Raw genomic sequence first — 27,802 nt, 5'->3', positions numbered from 1 at the left:
GTCAAAGTCTCATGGAATCTCCTTGAAAATGTATTCTGGTTTCCCTTTTCTCTTCCTTCCGTGAAATTGTTTTAGACTCTGTATCTTGCCTATAATGTTCCTCAAAGCCTTTAGGACAGTCCCTTATCTACTTCCATAACCCATTAGTCCATGGCCCTCAGCCACCACCCAGGCTCTGTCTTCTGGCCCAAGGAGGTATATTTCTAAATTTTTAGAGCACTTTATTCCCAGCTTTCTGACTTCCTTTTTTAGTCCTAGCATAATTTCCTTCTGGCAATTTATCCTGGCAACTCTGTAAGAGTATCTGAACTCTCCTCTACTCTTCCTAGTATCTCATGAAGCTTGACCTGTGCTCCAGTGGGCCTTGTGCTGTAAAAGGTCAGGAAGACCACACTGAGTCAGCCTGCCTTGAAGCGTGCTGATTGTTGACTCTTTTCTCTTCCTCCAAATTTCTGAGAAGTAGTTAGGAATTCTCTCCATGTGACATGTTTACCAGCTGACTCCAGAAGAAGAGAGGCTGTTTAGTGGGGCGGTGTGAGTGAGAGGCTTCCATCATGTGTGAAGGGCAGGAGTGCCGTGCAGGGGCCCCAGGGAGGAGAGTCGAGGGCTGGGTACCAGCTCTGTCCTCAACCAGCGGCAACCTTGGGCAGTTCATTCCTCAGGACCTGGTGTCTGCCACCTGCTTGATTCCCCTGCTGGGTCTCCCCTCCCGGATGAAGGGAGATGCTGGGGGCTTTCAGGATGACTATCTGGTCCTTATGGCCCACATTTCTAAGATCTTCTTTTGCCTTCAGGCCCAAAATTGCCGTAATAAAGTGGGGAGAATACTGAGCCAGGTCAGAGCACTTGGATTCTGGTTGGGGCTCTGCAAGCAAGTGTTTGATCCACGAGCTAGCCCTGTACTGTTGGCCTCATTTCTCTATATGCTAAATGGAGCTAAAACTGAGCATCCTGATTAAAGGAATCCAGGAGATGGCGTAGATGATCTGTGAGAAGCATAAAATTTTTGATGAGTAAGATATATAACATTTTATAATATATGTATCTTATTAAAAATACAGATGCATCCTTCTAGAAGGAAAGTTCTGTATGCCTCCCGTCATTCCCTACAACTGCTCTCTCAACCTTAGCATCCTTTGGGCCAGGTATATGCTATTATGGGGGGCTGTCCTGTTGGATGCTGGCAGCATCCCCATCACCGTGACAACCAGAAATACTTTATGATTGCCAGCTGTCCCTCGGAGGACAGAACTGTGCCCCTAGCGGAGGATGCCGTCCTCCACGAAGTGCTTTGATAGCATCTCTTACAGAAATGTCTTTTTTCCTCTCCTTCCTTCAAAAAACATCTATCATACCCCTTGCTCACTGGATGCTGGGCGAGGACAAGTGGGAATGTCCTTCATCCTTAAGGAGTTACCAGCACTGACCACGGACAGCAGTGTAGATGTGACCGTCTGTGGGTACATGGGGGTGCTGCAGGAACAGAGAAGCAGGGGGTGTGGGGAAGTGTCCAGGGTGGAGGTGGCCTGGGCAAGTGTGATAAATCTGGGGTCGCTAGTTAGAGGACCTGGCCAGTGTGCTGAGGGTCGGTCCCCCCTGCTCCCTGGCCTCAGGAACAGACAGCCCTGGGAGTCCTGAGGTCCTGAAGCATGACTGCAACACGCCACAGAGACTGAGTCCCAGCTGGAGCTGGCAGCGTGTGCAAAATCAGTGAGGTCGCACGTGACTGCTGTGGGGAGCTGGGTTCCAAGCTGCTGGCTTTGCTGACCCTGCAGGTTCATTGGGAGGAAGAGGTATAACCCTGCATTTCAGCAGATGGACTCGTCTATCGGTGGTGACTGTGCGGTCCCAAATGAAGTGTTGTGTGTCCCCACCACAGTTCTCCCAACTCCACTAGGTGGGATGGCTGGTGTTCTGCCCTTGGTCACCTGGTAGCAGGCAGTGAGACGGTGAGAGATGCGGGTGACCCTGGGCTTTCTTTCCTATTGAAGACATGAGATTAAAATGCAGAAGGTTGGCTGGCTGTCCACGTCCCCAGGGCGTGAGCAGTTAGGGAGGGTGGCAGTGTCGTCTTGGCGTCTACTTTTTTTCTCCCCATGGTGTCGTTCTTCTCTATCACTTAGTCCTTACAACAAACTGGTGAATTAGAGTTGGGCAGAGAGCCTCAGCCTCTGTTGGACCAGGGAGGAAAAGGAGCTTCAGGGAGATGATGTGTTGCCTGGAGTGGCACAGGCTGTCCGTGGCCGTACCAAGTTTTCCACTTCACCCTTGCCCTGTTCCCCCACATCCCATGGGGAAAAGAATGCCGCCAACTTGGGAGGAGAGTGTGTGTGTGCGCAGAAAGTCGGTGGGACCGCAGGTGGACCCACAAGGGACAAGAGATCACAGATGCTTGCCAAGCATGCTGCCCACCCCTAGTACGCAGAGTGGCCTGGATTGGCCTGGCCTGGGGAATGCTGGTGCAGAGAACCTTGGGGGAGAAGCCCACAGGAAGCTGTTCCCAAGCTCCAGCACATCCTGACTCCAGGCCCAGCTGGCCACCTCCAGGCTGAGGGAAGCAGAGCCTGCATCCCAAAGGCTGTCTCAGGTCACTCAAGGTCACAGCAGCCTTGATGTTCCATGTTCTCAATGTCTCGCTACCCCTGCACATCGGTGAGGGGTCTGCGGGGATCCCAGTACTGCACTGCATCCTGGTGACGCATCAGAATACAGCAAAGGGGGTGCCCAGGTGGGCTCCAGGTGTAGCGAAGGCTCCACACACGTATAGGCTCCTTTGGTTTTATTTCAGCCCATAGGACCTTCCATGAGGAGCTCTTGGCCTGCTTAGGAAAGTCAAACTCATTCCCCTGAAGTAGCCCCCTTGTTGGGGACTGTGTAGACTTCAGTGCTTGATTGTCCCTCACCTATGTGCCATGGGCACCTTGGGGCTGGAGTAATCGGGAGGACTTCCTGGAGGAGCTGGGTGTCAAAAGTAGCCAGACTTGCTCAGGTTCAGAGGTGGCTGGGGAGGCCCAAGGGGCATGGGCCTGGAGGACCATGTGGATGACCCTGGGGACCCTGAGTCCCAGGGTTGGCCTGGAAGGCAAGGAGTCCCTGGACTCAGGTCAGCTCATGGCCATCAGGTGTGTGGGAGGTGCCTGCTGATCCAGTCCATGTGCTTCGATGGACGTCTGGGTTGTTGGCGCAAGAGAGGCTAGCACTGGGACCTGAGTGGTGGTATGTGGAAGCGGGAAGTCAGGGGACATCTCCAGGGCAGAGCTCTGATCCATACTCCCAAGCTGTGAGAAGACCCTGGACTGTCGGGAAGGCAGCAGGCAAGGGTGGCCAGAGGCCACCCCAGGTCCTGGAGATGAAGCCACACATGTCTCTGCTGGGCAGATGGGCTACCTGCTGACTTGGAAGGTGTGCTAGGCCTGTGTGGCCCTGGGCTCGGGCTGAGCTGAGAAACAGAAAGGGAGGGTGCGTGTACTTCCCATCCCCTCACAGGTGGACAGTGGTCTTCGCCAACTGTGAGCAGGATTGGGTTCTGGTCCAGCTCGTGCTTCCCTGTGAGGACTCCCTGCTGCCCGAGCTGGCCCTGGTACTCTCCCGTCTCTGGCAGTGCTTGTACCGGGTTATCATGTACCACTTGGGGCACTGCTTCTGTCCGCTTCTGTCCCTCTGTGGACGCTCTCAGGCCACGCCTGGTTGCTGACCTTACAGTGTCCTACTCAATGTACATGTTGGAGTAAATGCTGGGGTTTCATGCGAAACAGCAGTTTGGGGCAGGTGAGCTATTGCAGACATGCCTCATGTCTCTGCGGACGAGCAGCTGGGTTTCCTTATCCTACCTGGGCAGCCACCACGACTGCAGCTGACCATGCATGCATCCCAGTATTGGTCTAACATGCATGCATGGTGGTCTAACTGCTCTCCCTGGCCATTGGGTTCAATCTTTGCACCAACACTAAGAAAAGGGATCCTACTATTAGACCCTGTTACATAGGTGAGGGTACGAAGGCCTGAGGAGGCCATGATGCTCTTTCCCTAAATAATCCATGCAGCTGGAAAGTGACCAAGTCACAGTTCAGACCAAAGGTCCTCCTGGCCGGGAACTCACCCTCTAATTCCTGAACCAAGCGCTGCTGTGGTGGCACGTGCAGAGGAGTTGGCCTTTGAATGAATGCAGATGCCCATGCAGGTGGAAACAACAAGGGAAGGGTTGGGGAGGAAGCAGGAATGGGTCCTGGAGGGCACACAGAATTCACTTCTGCCAAGAGAAAGACCACGTACCCCAGGTGAGAGCAGGGACACACACAGTGCTGCTCTAATTCCCGCGCCTGCCAAGTCAGGTCAGTCTGTCTCCACGTGGCGGCTGAGCTCAAGGTGCATGGCAGTCTGTGGCTCCGTGCAGGAAGAAGTCCTCTGTCCCTTGCTCCTGTTTCTTTGCCACTTACAACCTGTCTTGCTGTCTCCGCAGCTTTGACCCCAAGAGAGCAGTGCAGCAGCTCCGGGCATGTGGGGTGTTGGAGACAATCCGGATCAGTGCAGCCGGCTACCCATCCAGGTAATGCACCCACCAGCCGTGTGCTTGATGGGTGGCCACGGCCAGGCTCCCCGGGGATCTCGTTTACACAACAACATTGACGCTCCAAAGTCCCCAAATGCTGAGGGCCCGAGCAGGGTGCCCACAGGGAGGAGGACGGCACGTTGGCCTGAGAGGTGATGGGAGTTCACGGGGTGGGGGGGGGGCATCATCTGGGACAGCTTTTCATGTTTCGGGTTGGCATTGGTCTGGGCGATGAGCCAGCTGGGACCGCAGAGGAGAGTTCTCCTTTGTTTCCACCTTGTTCCCTTTTTAAAAATATATTGTAAAATACACATATTTACAGTCGGAGTTGTTTTGAGGTATACAGGTCAGTGGTGGTAAGTGCACTTCTTATCAGGGCACCGTCTCCAGGGCTCTTTTATTCTGTACCCATTAACCACCAAATCCCCATGTCCTCCACCCTCCAATGGCGGGCAGCCACCATTCCACTTTGTCGCTGTTTCTGAGGACTCTGTGTCCTTTGTGTAAGTGGATCCTGCGGTGGTGGTGTGGCAACTGGCTTCTTCCACTTGGTCTGGGACCTTTAAGGCTCACCCATGGGGCACATGTCAGGATCTCCTTCCTTTTTGTGGCTGAACACTATTGTAGGTACAGATAGCTTTTTGTTCATCCATTTATCAATGGGCCCCTTTAACTTGAAACAGAATCCAATCCATGGTGGGAAATATAATCTTGAATTTAAAAACCACTGTCAAGATCTAGTTTGTACTGTGGATAAGCCCTTGAGCCACCTGGTATCTGTCAAAGCTATGGCAAGACTGGATCCTTTCTGGATACTTCCCTGAAGTAGGATGGAGACCTTAAGTCTCTTGAGGTCATACTGAGGAGACCAGCATCTCCTAGGCTAGATGTCCTTTGCCATGAATTGGGGCTGAGCTGAGCAGAGCCTCCTAGCAGCCCAGAGCTTGTGTTAGGTTCCTCAGGGACCCCTGTCCTTGGAAGGGCCGTATGTGTCAGGAGGTGAAGTGAACCAGGAATGGGGAGGAGGACATGCAGGCCAGGCCTCCCTTCCCCCTCCCTGCTGTCTCCGGCTGGCACTTGGCTGCTGCCGTGGAGGAATTGGTGTCATAGCAGCAGCCGTTGACCACGGAATAACTCAAATGTTGAGTTATTGATGATTCCCAAATGTTAGGCCCTGGAAGGAAGTTAGTGCTGGAATTAGGCGTTTGCATTTGCCCGGGAAAGCACAAGAACTGCCAGTGATCTGGACACCCAGGCAGCTTGGGGCATTGGTGGGGACAGTCTGCCCTGGCCAGCGTGGAAGACTGGAGTGCTCTCCCTGCAACCCTGTCTCTCCGTGCCTAGAGCCCCGGGACAGCCTCTGTCTGTCTTCCACCTCCTGTTCTGACCCTGAGATCTGAATACAAATTGCTGACAACTGCTTGATGAACAAGGTGAGCCACGCTTGCCCCCTCAGGGCAGGGCTCCGCTGCTGTACCCTGTCTGCCCTGCAGTGCCCGCCACTAGCCCCTTGACTGAGGGGCCACGGGCACGGTGGCTCCACAGAACTGCAGTCCAGCCAATTGGATTAACTTTCAGTGGCTACTCCAAGCACAGCATTTGGATCAGTTGGGGTTCGTGCAACTCACACAACCCACAGGGGCCTTGTGGAGCCACCTGGCCACTGCTTTTGCACATGTGCTCCCCAGGCAGCTGGGCTCTGCTCCTGCCTCCCAAAGAAGTCTGTAGTCGATCTTCAGCCCTCTGTTTCCAGAATGGCTTTGCAAGCCATTGGTGGGCCAGGAAATCAATGTAAAGGGCCATGATGGGCGTCTTGTTGATTTAGTGGAGTGACAAGGGATAGAGAATAGAAGGTGGCAGTTTGTGGTAGAGAGGATCTCACAGCGTGTCCTCCTGTGAGCTTCATATATAGACGTGGTGCGTTGTGACATAAAACACACTGTGGCTGATGAGGCCATGGAGGAAAGTAACTGCTCAGGGTCACTGTGGCCATGGTTGAGAGGACTTAGGAGCCCCCTTCCCCCACCTGGCATCTTACTGCTCATGGCCATCAAATGGCACCATCCCAACGGGTATATCAGGGGCAAGGAGCAAGGCTAGGGTTTTATGTCTGCTCCCCAGGGGCTGGGCCCCAACTGGAGGCTTGGTGTAGATGGTGCTCTGCCTGTCCCAGCTTGGGAGTAGAAGCCTAGACTGCAGACTGTGCACGAGCCTGAGGAGCCCAGTGGTCGGAGTCAGGCCTGGCTTGCACCATCCATTCCCATCCTCCTTGGCTTGGTAACCTCAAGCAAGTCGACTAATCTCAGCCTGGGCTGCCCTATCACCAAGTAGTCCTGCCATAAGTGGTCATCATGACTGACATAATGCACCTCAAGGCCTCCACGTAGAGCTAGTACATGTTTATCACTTGCTTAGGTGTGAGCAAGAAACCACATCCTTACGGATGCGATTGTCAAGGCAGAACGAGCCTATGCCAGGAATGTTTAGCTTTATTTTTGTGAAACCCCGATGTGTCTGGTCCCCTCAAAAGAGCATCTAGAGTTCCCTAAGGAATTGAAAAGGTCAGTCTTAGAATTACCTACAGTCTGTCAGAACCGGAGCCAAGACATCCCATGTTCAACCATGGAGGATCCTTGTGGGAGAACCTTTGAAACTGCGGGTCCTCATGGTCTCACCTGTGCTGTGCAGCCTGGAGGCCCCCAGGTAAGCGGAGGAGCCCAGGTGCACATCTCCATCTCTAATGTATACTTGGTGCTGCTGGGGGTTTTGTCAAGCGGGAGGCATGACCACTGGGACGGTGCCACTCCAGGGGAAAGGAAATAAGCATGCAAAGACAAGATGTTCTGAGGCTGTCTTAGGATATAAAGAGCCACCTGTTTCACCAGGACTTTGTGAAACATCGAGGTGTTTGGTGGTAGGATGACACGTGCTCTGCAGAGGGTGTGAACTTCTTAGAAAATGTCAGGGAAAGCCAGGAGTCTGGGTCTGACCGTGCTTTAGGTGGAGGACCCATGCGCCTCTGCCACCTGGGGTTCACCCCTGGACTCACTGGCAGCCCTGCGGGGAAGTCAGAGTGACCATGTGCCACCCACGGTCCCACCAGAGTTGCTGCTGCAGCAGAGGATCCTCTGTTCTGGAAGTGGACGGGGGTTTACTCCTGTTGGTCTTACATGAGCTGCTACGATGAGCATATTTTCTTGCCTTCATGTCTCCTCTCCTGTTAATCTGGCCACCTGCTTCAGGTCTCACCCCCTTCGAGCTTCTAGCTGTGTGCCGAGGGCTGGAAGGGGATTCACGATCCACGTCGTGGCCTCGGCACATCCGGAGCTCAGAGCCGAGGAGAAGGGATGAGAACCTAAAACAGAGAGCAATGTGTAACTAGGCCAAGTTTGGGAGGAAATGTGGCTTCCTGGAGGAGGGGAGATTTGAGGTGGGCCTTGAAGGGGTGAAGGGGCTTCAGGTTGGTGGGGAGAGACAGCAGGAGGAGTCCACCAGGCCGGAAGCCACAGGTGTCCAGGTGCAGAAGAGGCAACCATTCGCTCCTACTGGTCAGTCTTCCAGTCTCAGCCTCCACAGCGAGGCTTCTCTCCTCACAAGACAGCCTCTCCCTTGGCAGCTCGGAGGCTGCATTGCCTCCAAGTCTTGAGATTCCTATGGAAAGCTGCTGCTCCTGCTGCCCACGCCACCCAGCTGAGAGCAGAACTAACCTCAGTGTTGACAAACCTGCACCCCTGCCTCTCATCCAGTCACACATCCTTCCTTCTAGCAGATGATCACAGGGGTTTGCATAGTTGCAAGCATTGCGGAGAGTGTACGGAGGGAAGGAAAATCTGGTATATTCTGCTTCACAGAAAATGTGACCTCGTGCTGTGATTTACACTTTGGGGCTCAGGTCTAGCATGGCCGTACCTGTGCTGTCTCAGCAGAGTTTGCTGAAGGCTCAGGGAGGATTCCCTCCCCAAACTGCTGTCTGAAGGATCATCTTTTGGGAAGAGGCGCCACAGTTCTATAGCACACCTGATAGTGTCACGGTAGAGCTGAGTCACCTGTGTTATTTCAGGGCTAATCTGCCCTCCCCAGGCCACGGCACCCAGGTTGGCACTTCTTTGAAAGGTGAGTAGTGGGGAGAGGCCTGGGTGGGCAAAGTACCACAGCAGTGGTCTTCTGGCTCCATGCATTGCCTGTCTGCCCCTGCCCATTGTGGTGGGCATTTGGGGTGACCTCACTGCTTGAAAATCTCCCTTACACTTCATCCAGGAGGTTGGCGTGTCTGCTGTGTCTGGGGATTAAGGAGGCAAGCTGCTGTAGCTCCTGCGTTCCTGTCGAAGTGCTAGTGCTCGAAGGAATGAAGGGTCACGCGTGTGACCCTGTAACGTAGAGCCGGGCAGTCATTGTTACCCTGACTTTGGGGCAAGATGAGCCCTCCTGAGCGGATTGAGGGTCATCTCAAAAAGAATTTGCCTCCATGGCACTAAGACTTGAGAGAGCAGAGTGATTCCACTTGCATCAGCTTGTCAGACAACTTTGCAGGGCTGCTGCCAGAGGAAACCTCAGTGGCTTCTTTGATGAGGGGATTACAACGCAGGCCATTTTCCTGCGTTTCTCCAATTGAAGTGACCAGAGGGTTCCTGCCACTTTCCAGGGAAGAAGATACCAAAGAGAAAGAGACATGTGGTCCAGGGTGAGGGACCTGTGAGGAAGTGTCCAGAGGGCACTTCCCTGGGAGCCCTTGCGGAGGGCAGTCCTTCACAGCTGAGACCTCAGCTCAGGTTCCTGGGTCCAGCCCACGGATGCCCTGGGCACGGGATGCTTGGCTGGTCCTGCCGTGAACACAGGCCCAACAAGCCCACAGCACCAGCCCTCTGCAGCTCCCTCGCCCTACCCTCCAGCCCCAGGATACTTGCCTATTTTTATCTCCCTAAGAATCATGGCTCCTCTGTGCATCTGAATTAGAATGAAGATGTATCATTCAGTCTGAAATGTACCGCAGTGGCTAAGAAATACTCATGTCACCGTGTACACAAAACACCGTGATGACTGCAGTGTGTGGCCACTGTCCCCTGGGCCTGGCGCCCCCTGGGTGTGTCTTGGTGTGCAGGTGTGTGCCCCTCTGGGGGCGGGGGGTGGGGGTCAGCGCAGCTCTGGTCCCAGAGGGTTGGTGAGGCTGACTCCCTGAAGCACAGCATGCATGTTGTGGGAGAACGACTTGGATGTGCAGTGTGTATATTTAAAAACAAAACTGCTGAGTCTTCCATGCTTCTCCTATACACCTCAGAAAAACTCAGCAGTGGTCTCTGAAAGGACTTGCACCCCTAACCAGGCCCCCATCCCTTCTGCCCCCACAGGGACCAAACCCCAGACCATGGCAGGAGGTGGAGCCTTGAGAGGTTGCTCCTCACCTGCCCATTTCATCACAGATGCACAGTTACTTGCTGAGCACAGTGACTTAGAACATGACAATTCTTTGGTCCCCCCGCCCCCCACCCTCTTACGGCCCCTCATTCTGGCCCCTCCCCCTGCTCTCACTTCCCTGACCTGAGTCTGTCACAGGTTCCTCAGCAGGGCTGCACATCACAACTGCTTGGCCAATGGGCTCAGCCTTGAAACCACCCCTTGGGGGAAAGTGTCGGTCACAGGTCAGCGGCAGCCCCTTGGCTAGACTGGGGCTGTGCCAGGACTGCTTCCATTTCCACTCCTCACATTGTAGCTCAGCTCCAGCTTGGAGCCAGTGGGGAAGCACTAGGTTTCTTTCCCTCGGCAGCAAAGCTGAGCAACCTTCCACCTCGGTGCCCCCTGAGGCTGAGCCTGTGTTTCCCTGGACGTGGCTGGGGGCAGAGGAAGGCAAGGAGAGGCTGTTGGCGGCGGCCTGAAGGGTGAGCACCCTGCTGCCCGACACTAGGAGCCCCTCCCTGAGTATCAGGGCTGAAGTAAGGGCAAGGGCACGTCCTGTGCCTCATGTGTTGCCTTGCAGAAGTCCTCCACGAGGCTCGTCTGTTCATCACGGTGACTTATACAACTTGGGACGTGATTTAGGTGCAGTTAAAGTATCCTTCTAAGGTGTGCGGTTCTCAGGTGATTCTCATTATATTCCCAGACTCGTACAGCCCTCACTACTAGTCACAGAATGTTCTATCACCGCACAGAGAACCTGGTTCCCATTAGTGATCACCACCTCTTTCCCCTCCTCCCCCTCCTCCCAGCCTTACGACCACTAACTCACTTTCTCTTTCTATGAATATGTCTACTCTGGGCCTCATACCACAGGAAGCGTATAATGAGTGGCCTTTTGTGTCATCTGGGTTCTAACGTGAACCAGAATGTTGTTCTTTCATATTGCCTAAGACCATCGTGTTTGTAAGGATACACTGCATTTTATCCACCATCAGTCAACAGACATTTGGGTTATTTCCACCTTTTGGTAGGTACGAGTAATACTGCCTTGATTTTCCATGTACATATTTTTGTGTAAACATGTGTTTTTCTCTTGCTTATATACCCAGGAGTGGGATTACTGGCTTGTATGGTAACTCTGTTTACTCCTTGGAGGGCCTGCCAGACTGTTTCCCACAGTGGTCACACCATTTTATGTTTCCACCAGCAGTGGATGTGGCTTCCTACTTCTGTTCGCTCTTACCAACAGTTGTTACCGTCTGTTACCACAGCCATCCTGGGGGGTGTCCAGTGGGATTCCCTTGTGATTTTGGTAGTACTTCTCTGATGATTAATGATATTAGCATCTTTTCATGTGCTTATTGGCTATTTGTATATCCTCTTTGGGGAAATATATTCAGATCTTTTGCCCATTTTTTAATTGGGTTTTGTCTCTTTGGTGCTCTGGTAGTTCCTTATATTTTCTAGATACTAGATGCTTGTCAGATAAGACCTGTAAACACGCTCGCTATTTTCATCCTCATGATAACCTGACATGCCGTCTTCAGGGATTCTTCTTCATGGCCTGATTCGTAGAGACTGTGACTTATGCCCTGGTCTCATTGGAGGGACTCTTAGCATTTGTCTTATCCAGCCAAAGCCCCTTGAGGGCCTCTATCCAGGAGAAGGGAGGGCACAGTGCTACCACTTCGACAGAACTGCCCCGTCTGTTCACATTCATCCACTGAGGACCACTCAGGGAGGTGTGTTCTCTAGAATGTTCCCACATGTAGATGGTTTAGTCCATTACCAAGCTCTAGATGGGAACTTGGTCAACCAAACATCACCCTATGTGTTTGCCACATGCCGTCTTGAGCCTGAGGAGCTTGTTACAAAGGAGCATCTTTCCAGCCTTGCATCTGATCTCCCTGTTCTTACCAGGAGGAATCATAGGTCCTGGGCTTTCTCTACCCAAGTCTGCCCATCTGGTAGAGAACTGTGACTTTTCTACCAGATGGGCAAGCCTCCCTAGCAGGTCAGGGGCATGTGAGGTCTGAGATATTGAGCCAAGCCCCTGGCCTGTGAGTCCAAATCCAGGGAGAGCAGCAGGGCTGGGTGTGCATTCTGTCCTTGAGGCCCCCAGAACTCCATAGAGCCCAGGGCTGAAGCCACAGTGGGGGCCTAGTAGTAGACCATGAATGGGCACTCTTCTCCCACCATCAAGGTGAGATGGAAGAGCTGCCAGGCCTAGGATTGGCTTAAGACAGATCCAGGCCAGTGAACCACACTCATCCTGCAAGAGGGCGTGGACCTGTCCAGGGCTGCCTGAGGAGGGTGGAAAGGGCAGGAAGGGAAGCAGCAGACTCACACTGTGGAGGCAGATGGTAGGCATGCTTGGTGGTTCTCAGGAAGGTGGCTTTGGGCTAGAACTGTCTTCTATAGTGAACACTTTGGAAATATTCATGGACATTTTTGCCTATCTCCAGGAATGAAGTGGTAGGGAACAGTCTGAAGATATTCTGTGTGCATCTGAGCACAAAGGGTTGTCCTGCTCCAAGGCCAGCAGTGCCATTTTTGAGAAGCACCCATAGAATGAGAAGATTTAACATTGCGATTCCAACCATTTTATTGGTCAGGAAAATACCCATTCTTTTAAAATGTGATTGTGTGTAGTGATAGCATGATAGGTGCTGAGAAGTTGAAAAGTGTATCCTAGCCCAGCCAGCAGAGGCTGGAGTCCAGTGAAGAAGCTAACACCTGTACAAAAACTGTCTTTTATGGGAGGTTACAAGGCTCTGTATCCCACATGGAGACAGGAACAGTTAAAGATGCTGTGAGAGGAAGGGATTCTGTGGTGGTGGGGTGCTTTTGGGGGGAATCCTGGACACCTGTGGTCCTGTGGAGGGGTCTTCCCCAATTTTCATGTGACCTCAAAAAACCTCCAGGTGTCGCCACCAAATCAAGAAGTTCTGTGAAGAAATTCTATTTTTTTGAAAAATCATCGCCTATTCTGTTTAGCTTCACTTGGGAGATGGTTCTTGTACAAGTGAGGGAGCCTTTCCTGCAAGGACTTTATCTCTAAAAGCACAGAGGCTGGCAGAAAAGAGGATCCACATTTGATTCTGGGTCCTTGACTGAAGGACACTCATACTGCGCATGTCACATGGTGGCCGCATGCTCCCTTGGTAGCCCCGGAGGGAGGACCTGCCCTGGGCCCCTCGGTGGGTGGCTTGTTGTCTTGGGCCTCCCCCTGGAGCAGGTGCTCAACGAAGCCTTCGTGAGGAAAAGGGCATGAGGATCAGGCCGGAGGGAAGAATAACTTAGATTTGTGGAAAGCTTTGGGTGAACACTCCACATCCATGACCTCCTGGGCCAAAGTGTCGGAGGTACTTCACGAGGTGGGTGACGCATGCTCCATTCTGGAGACTTCCATGTGGGCAAGTGTAGGACGTGCCTGAGGTCTCCCCGCTGGTCCGCATCAGCATGGGCCTCTGTACTCCGACGTACTGTCCTGGCCTGGGCATGTGTGCAGTCGCATCTCCCTACTGTCTCGTTTCCTTGGACCTGTCACTTCTCTCTGTGATGGAACTGTCAGCAGTAAGAGTTCTTCCAATTAGAGCCATTTAGGGTTTTTAGCCCAGCGAAATGGTGCTCTGATTATATCCCCCAGAGAAATTGCAAACTCACGGGGAGAAATAAGACAAGAACACAAGTAACTGTTGTGGGGGGAGGGAGGTGCCACCAGGAAGTGACACGGGACATGCTGAGCAGCCTTCAGGGGGAGCCCACACCTCCCAATGGGCAGGCACAAGCAATGGGATGGCTCGGGCCCCACAAAGCCTTTTGTATGTGCACGTAGTGCCATCTGCATCTTCCCCCACGTGGAGGTACTGGTAGAGAGAACGGCCTGTGTTTAAATCTTGGGGATCGGGACAGACAGAGCCTGGGAGAAATCCAGGAGCCCGTGTGTGTGTTAGAAACACAACACACATCCAGTCTGTGGCTTTTCATCACTCTGCCCCAAGGCTCCAGAATCAGGACTGCTCAGACCTCAGGACTTCTGACGTCTGTCATACAGACTGCTATCCTTGAGACAGCCTCCCGCGGGGCAGACCCCCTGCAGCACTGGAAATGGCCTGCCTCTGGTGGGTTTGGTTCATAGACCCCCTTGCCACTTGAGGGGAACCTGACAAGGGAAGCAGGCCTCAGGGGCCCCCACCTTCATCCATCCCCCTGAAGGAACCTGCACGTGCTGCCGGGAACCCGTGAACAGGGCCACCTACCACCTGGCCAGCTGGAGCTGAGCGCTGGCTGCCATTACATCTGTGACAGTTCGAAAGTGAGCAGCATGCACATAGTGTGCCTGGGCAGGTGGTAGGTGCGTCGGTCACGTCATGGTCTCGGGGTCCAGGAATCGAGCTCCCTCAGCCTCCACCCCTCCCCTGATCATATTCTCATGCACTCTGCGGTCTCAATTAAAAAAAAACAAAAAAACAAAAAACATAGAAACAAAGCCTGCTAGCTGTCACAGGGGTCCGGAAGGGAGGAAAGAATAGGGAGGGACTAATCCTGGGCACAGGAGCTTGGGATTATGAATATGTTCTGGAATGCAGCACTGGGCACGGTTGCATGACTTTGCAAACGTACTGAGATCTGCCGTCAATACTAAGAGTACCTGTATTGGAGTCTGTGTTTGAGTCTTCTCAGGAAAGCGGTCTTTAAAAAAGGTATAACCTGTAACCAGCCATCTCACACAGTGAGGACATAAAGTTCCTTTTGTCACTTGTTCTCATACTTGCCCCTCTGACACCCAGAGTTGGGTTACAAATCGTTCCTGCAGCCAGGTAGGTGGTGACAGAGGCGCCAAGAGGCCCAGAGCTGTGTCCCTTGCGTCCCATGGGGGTGTGGAGAACAGCCTGGGAAGGAAGTGGGATGGGGGCCTGTGCTGGGGGCTGGCTCGGCGTAAGAGGGGTACTCTAGGAGAGCCAGCCCCCCAGGAGTACGTGCCACCCCACAGGGCTCCGCCTTTGGGAACAACTTCTGAAGGGCCTGTGTAAAGGTGCACGTGCTCCAGGAGAGACGCGGACGACTAAGTTTACTACCCCATTAGCACTGTGGGAGGGGGTGCTCGAGCACCTGGGCCGGGGGGAATGGGAGGCGGTGGGTGCTCAGCCTCCGGGTAGCACCTAACGGATGTGCAGGCGGGGTGAGACCCCCGGGTGTGCCTGGGGCCAGGGCCTGTGCAGTGCCCCCAGCACCGCTGGGTGGTGAGCGGGGCTGACCACGCACCGCTGCCGGCGACACAGGACCCGGGGACGGATGGCCAGGCTCGCCTTCAGAGGGATGTGGTTGGGAAAAAGGCCGCTTAAGAGCAGACCCATGCTGACACAGAACGTGTGACAACACAGGTCCAGAGTTGGGAGTGTCCGCGTGAGCATCCGTGTGAATGGGTGTAGCTTCGGAGAGGAGAGGAGCGGAGCCCACCTAACAAATAGCCCCACTCAGCGAAAACCTTAGGACATTTAAGTGGAGCTCTGGGCAGAGGCCAGGACACGGACTTGGCCCTCAACACAATTCCCTTCCAAAACCTCCCAGAGCGCACTTACCAAAAAGGCACTGGGATTATTATGCTCTTCCCCCCCCCCCTTTTTTTAAATGCAAGTTGCTGAACATTTCTGTCGCAGTGAGCTTGCATTCCTCTAAGGAATGTGGACTATCCTGAGTGAAACCTACTGTGGTAGACTCAAGTGTGTGAGTGGTGGGACACGACTTTGTGCCTCAGTCGTCCCGGAGGGCTCTGCCAAACTCTCCTGTTCCCCTGCCCCCCACAATGACATAATTCAGTCACATGCTAAAGTTCTCCGAGGGGTTGGAGGAAGACCAGCCCCTGGGATGTTTTTTCCTGCTCTGAGCACAGCTTGCAGCCGTGACCCAGTGGGGCACTGTCTGCGATGCCCATGGGCCTCAGGCAGCTGGAGGGCAGGACAGGTCTCATGATGCACCTGCTCTCCCTCCAGGTGGACTTACCACGACTTCTTCAACCGGTATCGGGTGCTGGTCAAGAAGAGAGAGCTTACCAGCACGGATAAAAAGGCCATCTGCAGGTCTGTCCTAGAAAGCCTCATCAAGGTGAGCTGGGCATGCCCTGGAGGCTGCGTTACCTGGGTGTGTGCTATGTCCTTGGCTTGGAAGGCACTTGTCAGCCTCTGCTTGTCAGCCTGGGCTCCCCCATCCTCCTAGGATGCTTTCTGGCCCATGAGCCCGTCCTGACTTCCCAGACATCAAGTCAGCTACCCCGGCCTGAATCGGCCAACTGTGCTCCCTGTCGCTTCCGTTACCACATTTGTCCCCGTGTCTTGTGATTGAGGGGTTGTCACTTCACCAAACAATTGTGAGCCCTGGGATCACAGGGATCCTGGTGTCATTCTGCTGTTGGCACTGTTACTGGCTCTCACAGGAGCTCCTGGCTCGTGCTGGTGGCTGCACAAGCGACAGGCTAGGGTGGGGGAGGGGGCTCCTGGTTATGAAGCACCTGGGAGTCACCTTCCTGTTTCTTCTACCTCTACCTGATCTGATCCTCCTAGTGCTTCATGAGGAACATGTGAGCATCATTCCTTAGTTTACAGATGAGAGAACTGAAGTGTAGAAAGCTGATAGGAATTGCCCAAGGTGGCCCGCGGACCAGTGGCCCGCCCCAACAACTCCCTCCCCCATCCCCAAGCATTCTGGATCACAGCGCCCCCTTGAGCCCATCTCGTTGATTAGTGTCACCGCGTGTGATTATCCCTTCTGGGCAAGGGCTGGGAATCAGTGCCTCAAGACTTCTCTAGAGACCTTGTATTTCCTGTTTCTCCACCCACCCCCCTTTTTGGGGCCACATGTGCTGGTCACCAGTGATACTAGGGAGAAGCCAAATGTCGGCCTAGAGGGGCACCTGCCAGCACCAAGCAAGTGCTAGTGCCCTTTAGAATATGGTGATTGGGAAAGAAGTGGGTGACTCGTGGGCCAGGCAACAGGTGCTTAACAGCCTCATTCATGAGAGGGCTGGGGGCCACTCCATGAGGGAACATGTCCTGCAGGATCGTGGGAATGCCCTTTATCCTCCCCCTGAATTTCATTCCACCAGTACGTATGGCATCCTCTATGTGCTCCAACCTGGAGCGGTCCCCGTGAGGCTTGGAGAAGCGCATGACACCCGCTGCCTGCCTCCAGGGTGGCTGACCTCTGATGAGATGGTGACCTCGCCGGAGGGAGTCAGGTCATGGGCACCTGCACCTTGATCATGACAGGAGAGCAGAGCATTAGCAAGTGTCTCCCGGGAGCCCCAGCTGCACTGGGACCTCTGGACCTGAGTGGGGTGATGAGATGCTGTTACCCAAGGGGCCTGGTGCTGGCCCAGAGGGTCCTGGGTCATGATGTCCCCAGTGAGACTGTGAGCATGCCGCTTCACCATTCCAGACATTGGTTTTACCATCCATGAGGAAGAAGAAAAAATGGCTCGGGGTAGATTGCTGAGGTTCCTTCCTGTGTCTGTAGTCTGTGATCCTTGGAGGGTGTTCTCCAGGAGATGACGCTGATGGGTCGGCATGGGACTAGTCTGCTAGTTCTGGGAGGAGAACTGGACCTGTGGTGGGAGATGTGCTCAAGGACACTGATAGGCTAGGTGACTTGGCTGCAGTAGCTGGAAGCCCCAGATGGATCCTCGCTTGTGAAAACAGGGGTCTTGGAATAGGAAATGAGCATGTGTGCTCTGTTCCCAGGCCACCGGGACACCCCCAGACCCTGGCTGTGCGGAGGCCAGAGCAGCCAGGCTTCACTGCTGATGACAAGGGCCGAGCCACTTTTGCCTTGTGGCCCCCATGCCCTGAGCAGGAGCCTCTCCTGTGGGCAGTGACTGAGGGCAGGGCCGAGGCTGCCGGGAAGCTCCCCACCCGATCCAGGCCTGCTAGTTCCAGTGTACGCTGGGGGCCTGTTGGCTCCACGGCCTGGACAGGCCAGGATGGGGGCCAGGCCCACAGCTCACCCCGCTGCACCTGCGGCCTGGCGGTGTCCTGTGTGACGCATCCATAGTGCAGCCTTACCTCAGAGCCACTTGTCGACCTGAAACATGTCCTTGTGCATTGTCCTGAGGCCTTGGCTCGTGGCTTCTGCCTGTGGCCTTTGTGTCGGTGAATAAAATCAGAAGTTAATTTACAAGGAGGAGGACTCGGTTACGGGGCATGAGCGGTCAGGTGTTCTGTCCCGGGCTTGTGCGTGGCACTTTGCCAGGTCACCGTTCCTAATCTGGGGCAAGCACAGGGAAAGGCAATTAATTTTAACCCAAGTAGTTGTAATTAAGGCAGAAATCAGGTATCAAAAATATCGAAACCAAATAAAAGTTATTTGGAGCATTACAATCTGGAGTCACGCAGGCACCAGCGTGGTGATTTGAGGGTAAATCTTTTTGAGAGGACCCGAGGAGGTCATTTCCATGCTCAGAGCGTGACCAGGGGCCTCCTGTCCCGTTGTGTGCTGCAGGACCCCTGCTGAGTCCCCCTGCCGACCCCGCCCCTGCCCTGAACCAGGCTCTCCTGCTCTGCAAACATATGTAGCTCTCGGCTGGCACAGGACACCTGCCCCTTCCCTGCTCTTCTGGAACTTTCTTCCTCTGTGTTTTCCTAGGACTGCCTGCCTTCAGTTTATTCAGATTTCTGTTCACATGTCATGTCCACAGAAATGCCTTCCTGGATGATTATCCTGTTTAAACATCCCATCCCACCCTTACATCCCTAGTTTTACTGTCTTCGTGATCTTCACCGCTACCTGAAAACTTTGCCTTTTGTGCTCTCACCGTGATGTCAGCTGCTTGAGGGCAGGTGTCCCGTTCACAGCTGTGCCCCGGACATCTTAGCCGTGAATCTAGTGGAGGGAACTTGGTGTGCTCGGTGGGTGCTAGAGGGACTGAGCATCCAAGGGGCTCTAGCAAGGGAACCATGCACAGGAGGACAGGGGCAGCACAGGTGACCTCACTGGTGCTCCCCTCCCTGCCTGCTAAAGGATCCTGACAAGTTCCAGTTTGGCCGCACCAAGATTTTCTTCCGGGCCGGCCAGGTGGCCTACCTAGAGAAGCTTCGGGCTGACAGGTTCCGGGCCGCTACCATCATGATCCAGAAGACGGTCCGGGGCTGGCTTCAGAGGGTGAAGTACCGCCGGCTGAAGATAGCGGCCTTAACGCTGCAGAGGTACTGCCGAGGACACCTGGCCCGCAGGTGAGCCACGCTGGGGCCCATCTGGGTGGCAGGTTGGGGTGTGGGGTGGGGATGTGCAGACTGGGCACCTGTCACCTGTGCACTTCTCACCTGGGGGACTGAGTCTAGTTCCAAGCCTCTTCGTCCCTGTAGTCTGTCCCCATCCCACCAGCACTAACCTGGGATGGGCTGGGTTTGCCCCTAAAGCACCGTGTTTCCTTTGCCCAAATCCCAGGGTAGCCTTTCAGATAGACAAACCCCGCCTTTCACAGCTTCCACTGAGCATTGTGGTTTAAGCCCCGACCCCCCCACAGTCCCTCAGGAACTTGGTAATTAGAGCCGGGAAGGTCCCAGGGATCCCCAGGTCCCCATTGTGCGTCCTTGCACAGAGCTAGGGACTGACCTGTGTAAACATGGTGGGTGGGGGCCGGGTGCCCACCCGGCTCCATGTGGCAGACCTTTCCCCTCCTCCCCGATCTCCTGGGCCCATGAGGCACCAGAGCAGAGTGAGCCTCTCCCCTGGGAGGGCACATGGCGCATGGTGCCCGTCAGACTACCCACAGCGCACAACCTGCTCTCCCCGTAAGGGGGTTACCTTGGAGGAGTGGCCATCGAGTCATATCTGCTGCAATATTGAAGGAAAAAGAAAGCCTGTGAGTGACATGTCAGAGCAGGCATCCTCTGTACTGTAAACGCGAAGCTGGCCCCTGCCTGCCCTCCCATCCCTGCTCTGAGCTGCTTGTCCGAATGGAACCAGAGGTGACCTCGGAGCCACCCAGGTGCTCCCCCTGGAACAGAAGCTATAGAGGTGAAAAGCTGTCAGCAGCATCCGCACTAGGTGGCTGTGGACAGTCAAGCCACCCAGCAGGTCCCGGCAGAGCAGCCTGCACCTGCAAGCTCACCCTAGCTGGCAGCCGGCGACAATCTGAAACCAAGTTGGTCCATGTTCTCCCTGAGGGAGTTTGTGTCTCCGGTGGCTGCATGGGGAGAAAGTGCTCGACTGCACAGGTTCACTCCAGCAGGTGGGGCCGCAGGCCCCTCCCCACTTCCCCCACAGGCTCTCCTGGATGGTTTCCCAGGGCCTTTTCGCTTTGAGCCTGGTGCCACCCAAAGCCCTGAAGTGGGTGAGAAGTGTCAGGCTGAGCCATCCCACCTGGGGGCACGGAGGGGAACATTGGCACGAAGCAGGCAGGTTGGGTGTCCATGTGTCACAGCAGAAAGGGCAGGGAGACGAGGAAGCAGGGGGAGGCGGGTGCGGGCCTGGCAAGGGTTTATGCCATCAGCACACATACAAGCACCTGTTGGCTCGACCCTCTTGAGGTGTCGCAGGCAAGCATGTTGGAGACCTGGCTCCCGGGTTTGCACATCCGGAGACAGGGCATAGGGCAGGAGCGTAAACTCGTGGTGTCCCCAGGGACTGCCCAGATTGGAGTTGGGGCTCCCAGTGGGGACTGAGCCCAGGGGCATTGTGGAGCTGCTCAGACCCAGACTGAGTTTAGGTTTGTGGGAAGACAGACCACATGGAGGGAGCTTTTGGAGCCGTTCAGGGCTGGCACGCGAGTCCTCATGGCATGGCTGTGTGGAGGGCTGATGCCAGCTGGGCCCTGAGAGTCCCAGCAGGGCTGCAGGGAGAGGCCAGCCTCGCAGGGGCCTCGAGGCCACATCAGCAGGGCCCCTCCCTTTCCAGGCTGGCTGAGCACCTGCGGAGGACACGGGCTGCCATCGTGCTCCAGAAGCAGTGCCGTATGTGGAGGGCCCGCCAGGCCTACCAGAGGGTTCGTGGGGCCGCCGTTGTCATCCAGGCCTTCGCAAGGGGCATGTTCGTGCGGAGGATCTACCAGCAGGTGTGTGGCCTCCCCAGGGGCCTCCCATGTGGATAGAGGACTAAAGCAGCGGCGGGTAGACGGTCCCCACCGTGAACGTCACGGGGTGCCCCTGACTCTCTTCTATGGGGTTCCACATCGTTGCTCCCACTGAATCTTTTCACGGTCCCATGAGCTGTAGTGCGTTAGTATCTCCAGAGACACGGAACCCACAGGAGAAGTGCGGGTGTGAATGCACATACACAGAGACCCTCAGGAAGTGGCCCACCCATGACAGAGGCTGGGAAGTCCCACTGTCTGCTGTCCACAGGCTGAAGGCCCGAGAACCAGGGGAGTGGGCAGTGTGCATGCTGGACCCGGGGCAGGACCGGGGGAGAGATGAGGTAGGGAAGGGGTGCATAACCTTCCTCAGGCGCTCGGGGGTTATGTCCTCCTGCCCTGGGGATGGCAGCCCAGGGATTCAGCGCTCATCTCCTCTACAGACACCTGCAGGCAGGGTGACTGTGACCTTCGCGGGCAGGATGGGCATGTTTCGCTGTGCCCCTGGGGTGGCTGAGGGGCCAGGGAAGCTGTCACCCGCACGGGCGCTTGTCCAGTTGGGGCAGCACCTGCTGACCTGTCCAGGGCTCAGTGAGGCATGAGAGCAAGGGAGATGTTGGCATCGGGGTCTCACCTCACCCACTCGAAGGGTGAACAGCTGACGTCAGAAGGGGGGCACCTGGCCTCCCTGCCGGGCCACTATTCCCAGGACACTGAAGTATGCATGGAGCCCTGGTCAGGGCACCCCCGTTCCACCACAGCACCCCTGAACCACCAAAGCTCAAAGCTATGGTGCGGGACAGGTTGGAAGGAAACGTCCAGAACACTTTTTTTCCTAAAAAGAACATTTTTCTGTGATCAGAGAAGGTAAGATTTTCTTTAAAAAAAAAAAAAAAAAAAAAACAATGCTGAAGGGAGCATGAAAAACAAAACCTAGTCCCACACAAGATGGGGGGAGTACTCAGGTATAATGGGGGGACGCCCGGGTCACTGGGGCCAAGTGTGTGAACCTGCCTGGGAGGTGGGTGACCTCTGCGCACCGTCCTCAGGAGGGGTAGGTGACTCGTGGGGGGCACACACTGCGAACCCAGGCTGCACCTCAGAGCTACAGCACTGGGCTCGTTGCTCGTTCACTCATTTACACACACACACACACACACACACACACCAGACACGAGGGTGGTGTTAGAGTATTTCTTATTCTGCATGATTTTTAACTTGATAGAGAAGAGAGAGTAAATTCCCAGCCAAGTGTGCAGCTCTAAGTCTGTGGCTCATTACAGACTCTTGACTAGAGAATCCCACCGCCCACCCAGGCTCAGCGTTCTCGGGGGCTCAGAGCCTATAGAATTGGAAGGTGGCAGAAGGTTCATCTCCAGGCCCCTCCACCTGGCTGTTTCACCCTGTGGCTCCCTAACCGAGGGACAAGTAGAGCAAACTAAAAATGGGAGTTCAGTGGCTGATTCTCTGCAGGTTCACAGGCTGCTGTGGAGCCTCTTAGAACACATAGCCTGGAAGCCCCATGCCCTGGGGAGGCACGGTCTCTGCGTGCCTTCACTGTCCACCCTCCAGGCAGCACGCGAGCCTCCCCTCGTCCCGTTCCACTGTGTGAACCCAGCCAGCATGTGCTTGTCTCCTGCCAGATCCTCTTGGAGCACAAGGCCACCATCCTGCAGAAGCACCTGCGGGGCTGGATGGCACGCAGGCGCTTCCAGCGGCTCCGGGGTGCAGCCATCATCATCCAGTGTGCCTTCCGGATGCTCAAGGCCAAGCAGGAGCTGAAGGCCCTCAAGATTGAGGCCCGCTCAGCGGAGCACCTGAAGCGCCTCAATGTGGGCATGGAGAACAAGGTGGTCCAGCTGCAGCGGAAGATCGATGACCAGGTCAGCATCGGGAGCTCCCAGCAGGGGCCCAGGGGTGGGTGCGCTTGAGGGAAGTCCTCTGGGAACAGTGTGTGCCAGAGGCCGAGGAGGTGCAGGCATCCTGAGGGTGCCACCCCACGCAGCAGACAAGGTACCACGGCCGCCACCCCCAGGGTTGCTCGCTTCCTGCTCCCCAGGGCCTGTGAATAGTCACCTCTTGTGGCAAAGGGAACTTTGCAGATGTGGTGAAGGGTCTTGTGATGGGGAGACGAGCCTGGGTTACCTGGGTGGGCCTGGTGTGCTCACCAGGGTCCTTGTGAGAGGGCGGCAAGAGGGGCCGACTCGGAAGAGTGCCCAGTGATGGGTCGATGTGAGGCAGGCTGGGAGCTGGGGACTTATATGGCCTCCAAGGGCTAGGAAGGCAAGACCGTGGGGCCCCACGGAGCAGGAGCACAGCTCCCTCTATCCCTTGACACATCTGGCCTCCGGGACTGTAAGGTAGCAGGTTGTGTGGTTGGGTAGGTTGGTGGTGCTGACTTGACGGCAGTTGGTGACCGCGCTCAGAGGAAGCAGCTCCGCTAGCTCGGCATCGTGGCCGCCTGGAGACGTGACTGTAGTGTAGCTGTGCAAGGCTTCTGCTGCTCCATCTGTTGGCGTGTTTCGTCCTTACAGAGGCCCCGTAAGGGGAACATGTCCTTCTCTTTACAGGTGAGGGTCACACAGGCAACCCTGGCAAGGCCACGATGTGAACCCCACCTGTCGGCTCTAGAGTGTTCATTCTGCTGTCCTGCCTCTGCTGTGCTGGGAAGGGTGCTTGTTTCGGAATCAGAAAGACTCTAATTCAAATATATTTTTTTAAGATTTTATTTATTCATGAGAGAGTCAGAGACACAGGCAGAGGAAGAAGCAGGGTCCCTGCGGGGAGCCCAATACAGGACTCGATCCCAGGACCCCGGGATCACACCCTGAGCCGAAGGCAGACGCTCAACCATTGAGCCCCCCAGGCATCCCTCCAATTCAAATTCAGCTCTGCTGCTTGAAAGTTGAGTGACCTGATCCCTCTGAGCCTCAGTTTTCTTACCCATGAAATAGGGCCACTGGGTCTGTAAGGAGTGTAAGTGGTTGAACACGCAGTGAGGACTCTGGCATGCACTGAGGAGCCCGGGAGGCAGTCAGCACTATTAGGGTTAGGCTCTTTCCTTTTCCCACCTGGCCACCTTCTCAGCCACTCACACAAGTGACAGGTCCTTGGTCAGGTCCCTAGGAGTGTGAGGTGTTCAGGGCGCTGCAGGAACTTGACACAAGCACAAGATGCTCCGCATCCTCCACCAGGCAGCCTCATTTGTTTGGGCCTTGGCAGAGAGCAAGATGGGAGCCACAGGCGCAGGAGGCATGGGGTACCTGCCCCCGGTCAGCCTGCAGTGACAGCGCCTGGTCAGGGAGGGGGGAGGTATGTCTTCCTTGAGAGGCTGGAGTGGTAAAGGATTGGCCATTGAAAAACCCAACTACCATGGAGTATTACCATCAACATCATCGTTATTGTGGCCATGAATGACTGACCACAGAAGGTGTTTGCATCGTCGAAATTTTCCAGTTGACCTTCTGAGTAAAGTCTAGTGGATTAGATGAACAGGCTTTGTCGGTGACACTGCACCCTGCCTCCTAGGAGCCCCAGTCACTGCCAGCCACCACGGCCCTTGGTTTCCAGCAATCACACCCTTCATCGGCTTTGCTGATTCCTGAAGTTAACTCGAGAGGTTAAAAATAAATCTGATATTTTACGGCCCATGTGCTGGAACATCAAAGAGAAGCAGATTTTAAAAGCCTATTTTTAAAAAGGTTTTTGCCTTAAGCTTCCTGCTTGGCAAACATCTGTGGGTGGTGGCAGGTGTTGCCCACCCTGGGCCTGGTGCCCTGTGTGCAGAGGCTGGACTAGATGGCGCCTCCCTGGACCCCTCCCTGCACTGCCTGACTGTGTGCCAGGCACTGCTTCTGTATATTCAATTTAATCCTCACCATGACCCTAGGAGATAATACTATTCCCATTTTAAACTGAAGAACAGGGATCCCTGGGTGGCTCAGCGGTTTAACACCTGCCTTTGGCCCAGGGCACGATCCTGGAGTCCCGGGATCGAATCCCACGTCGGGCTCCTGGTGCATGGAGCCTGCTTCTCCCTCTGCCTGTGTCTCTGCCTCTCTCTCTCTCTCTCTATGTCTATCATGAATGAATGAATTTAAAAAATAATAATAATAATTAATTAATTAATTAATAAACTGAGGAACAGGATGCCTGGGTGCTTCCATTGGTGAAGCATCTGCCTTTGGCTCAGGTCGTGATCCCAGGGTTGAGCCCCATGTCAGGCACCTGCTCCACGGGGAGCCTCCCTCTCCTTCTGCCCCTTCCCTGCTCACTCTCTTTCTCTCTTTCAAATGATAAATAAAATCTTTTATAAATAAATAAACTGGGGCACAGAGGTTAAGTAACCTGCCCAAGGTCACCCACTCATAAGTAGTGTGCCTGGGATGGACCGTCGGCAGTGATTGCAGGGAGAACCCTGCCATCTCCCCCCAGAGTACAGGGTTCCTGCACGTTCAGAGACTGTCTGGATGTGAGGGTTCCTCCATCCAGGGAAGGACCCCACTCTTGTTTGACTTCCTTTGCATTATAGGTGGCATTGTCCTTGGACAAGTTGGCCTATTATAGTGGGGGGGGGGGGGGACAGGTCACAGAACGTTCATGGCCCCTCCTGAGAGGAGGCGGCAGCAGCAGAGCCCTGGGTATTTGCCAGAGCAGTGTGGGGTAGTGGGCAGAGCCCCGGCTGGATGGAGTCCCGAGTTCTGTCTCAGGTGTACTTGCAATCAGGCTGACAGCCTGGGCTGATGGCTGGACCTCCAAGTGGGCCTTGAGCTGCTTCGAGGAGATTGGCCTAAGATGTCTAAGGTAACTTCCAGCTCAAAACTTCACTGATACGATGATTTGGCTCAAGTAGCGGTTCCAGCTCCAGGCTCTGCTACAGGATTACATGGTTATCCCCATGGCGAGAAGTCCTCAGAGGAGGAAACTGAGGGATAAAAACAGGGTGAGTTTAGCACCAAAATCCCTGCCTAAGGTTTCGTGCACCAGCTAAAGTGACAAGATGCAAAATTGGCACCCAGTTCCTGAGGCAACTGGAAGACGGAGATGGGGTCTCAGACAGCGGTTTAGGGGGTTGGAGCTGCCACTGGTGCCAACTCTCCCGCGGGTTTTCCAGCTTGGGGTTACCCTAAGCCACATCCTTCCTAGTGTTTTCCAGCAGTGAACACAATGACCATTCCGGGGCCATTGCTTGGTGTCTGTGATGTTGCCCCTGGGCTGTGACCTCTCTCAGCCCAAATGAAGTAGCCTGTGAACTCGGCTCCCTCCCATCCTGCCTTTATCCAAGCTCAACACATAGAGGGCTGGTTAAACCTATGATTTCTTTTATAATGAAGGTCCAGTTTCATAGACCTTTATGAGGACAACACTGTGTTTGAATGTTTGATCTGAAAAAATAGGAGAGAACCACACAGACCCAGCCTGGTTCCATACGCGGAGTATAACACTCAGTAGATGTGTTCAATTAGTTGAGACTTTGATTCCTGAGAGCATCCAAGTCCATTTGAGAAATAGTATCATTCAGTTTTAGGGCTTCCAGTGCCTCAGTTTTCTTAACTGAAATGGGGTTTGTTTAAGATTTTATATGAGAGAGCGAGCACATGAGAAGGGTGAGGAGTAGAGGGAGGAGCAGGCTTCCTGGCCAAGCAGGGAGCCCAGGGTGGGCGGTCGATCCTGGGACTCTGGAATCATGACTTGAGCCAACAGCAGACACTTACCAACAGAGCCCCCCAGGTGCCCCTGAAATGGGGATGTTAATCAGCCGTACTACATAGGATTTTGAGGAGTGAATGAGCTAATATATAATATACATCTCCTGGGTAGTACAGTGCCTGCCCATAGTGAGCCCCAGCGCGTGCTAGGAGCACATGGGGAGCATGTTATTTTTCATGATGTGCACAGTCTTGCAAGGATTTGGTCACCCTGTCTCCCAGGGGTCTGTAGACCATTGGGAACTACTTGAAGCCTCTTCCATACAGTTCTGCAGGTCGTACACTGCACACGAATAGTTGCCTATGGGGACAGGTGGGGCTGAAGACTGTCCTGTGCTCTGCTCCTCTGTAAGCCCTGGAGCATCACCGCTGGAGGAAGAGGTGTCCTCTGTTCCACATGCACTCCTGGACCTGTGTCCACCTGGGGGGGGGCACTCTGTGGAGCTTGTGCTCCTGGAGGGGATGCTTTTTCTGGTTCACACAGGAGTGCCACAGAGGCCAGCAGAGGGCTGGGGGCCCTGGGCCCGAGGGACAGGTGAATGCCACATCTTTCAGGTAGGGGAGACATGTCAGGCATAAGAACATCTCACCAAGCAAACTTTTGAGAAGTTCTCAAACTTCTGAGAAAGTAACAACAGGGAGTCTCGACTTCCTTCCCACACGGGTTCCTTGTTGGCAGCTGAGGGCAGATGTGCCCTACAGTGGTGGGTGCAGTGTGAGCATCCCCGTGGAGAATGGGAGGGGTGCAAGGAGAATAGGGGTCTGTCCTCAAATCCCCTGGCACTGGTATTAGGAAGAGGCTCACGGGAGCAGGACCGGTCACACCAACAGAGGTGACTCTGAGGAGCTCAGCCACATCGCAGGGGGGATTCTGGGGTCTGAGAGAGGACAGGTATCCCACAAGACCCCCGTATCAGGCTCAGCTGCACACCTGGTGCAGACTTCGTGGCATGAGGGTGAAACAGGAGACTGCCAGGCTCCTCCGGGGTCTTCCTTTCTGGGATCATACCTTTGGAGCCTGAGGACTGCAGCTGCCACGAGGCCTGGCGGTCACTTCTAGAGGCTGTGGATAAAACGAACTGCCCA

At 54.7% G+C, this 27,802-nt stretch overlaps 1 protein-coding gene across 2 annotated transcripts in view; it reads left to right on the top strand.

Moving 5' to 3' along the window:
* MYO5B (myosin VB) overlaps positions 1 to 27,802 on the top strand; it is a 332,497-nt gene that overhangs the window by 250,034 nt on the left and 54,661 nt on the right. For both annotated transcript variants that reach the window (XM_072828573.1, XM_072828572.1), the window contains exons 17-21: positions 4,460 to 4,546; positions 15,937 to 16,048; positions 18,956 to 19,167; positions 20,834 to 20,990; positions 22,652 to 22,891. In XM_072828573.1, the coding sequence (XP_072684674.1) occupies positions 4,460 to 4,546; positions 15,937 to 16,048; positions 18,956 to 19,167; positions 20,834 to 20,990; positions 22,652 to 22,891 (808 nt within the window). The remainder of the gene's footprint in view (positions 1 to 4,459; positions 4,547 to 15,936; positions 16,049 to 18,955; positions 19,168 to 20,833; positions 20,991 to 22,651; positions 22,892 to 27,802) is intronic.

Source organism: Canis lupus, chromosome 6 (genome assembly GCF_048164855.1).
Source record: "Canis lupus baileyi chromosome 6, mCanLup2.hap1, whole genome shotgun sequence".
NCBI lineage: Eukaryota > Metazoa > Chordata > Mammalia > Carnivora > Canidae > Canis > Canis lupus.
Note: the sequence above shows the minus strand (reverse complement) of the source record. Positions and strands in the feature narration are given on the sequence as shown.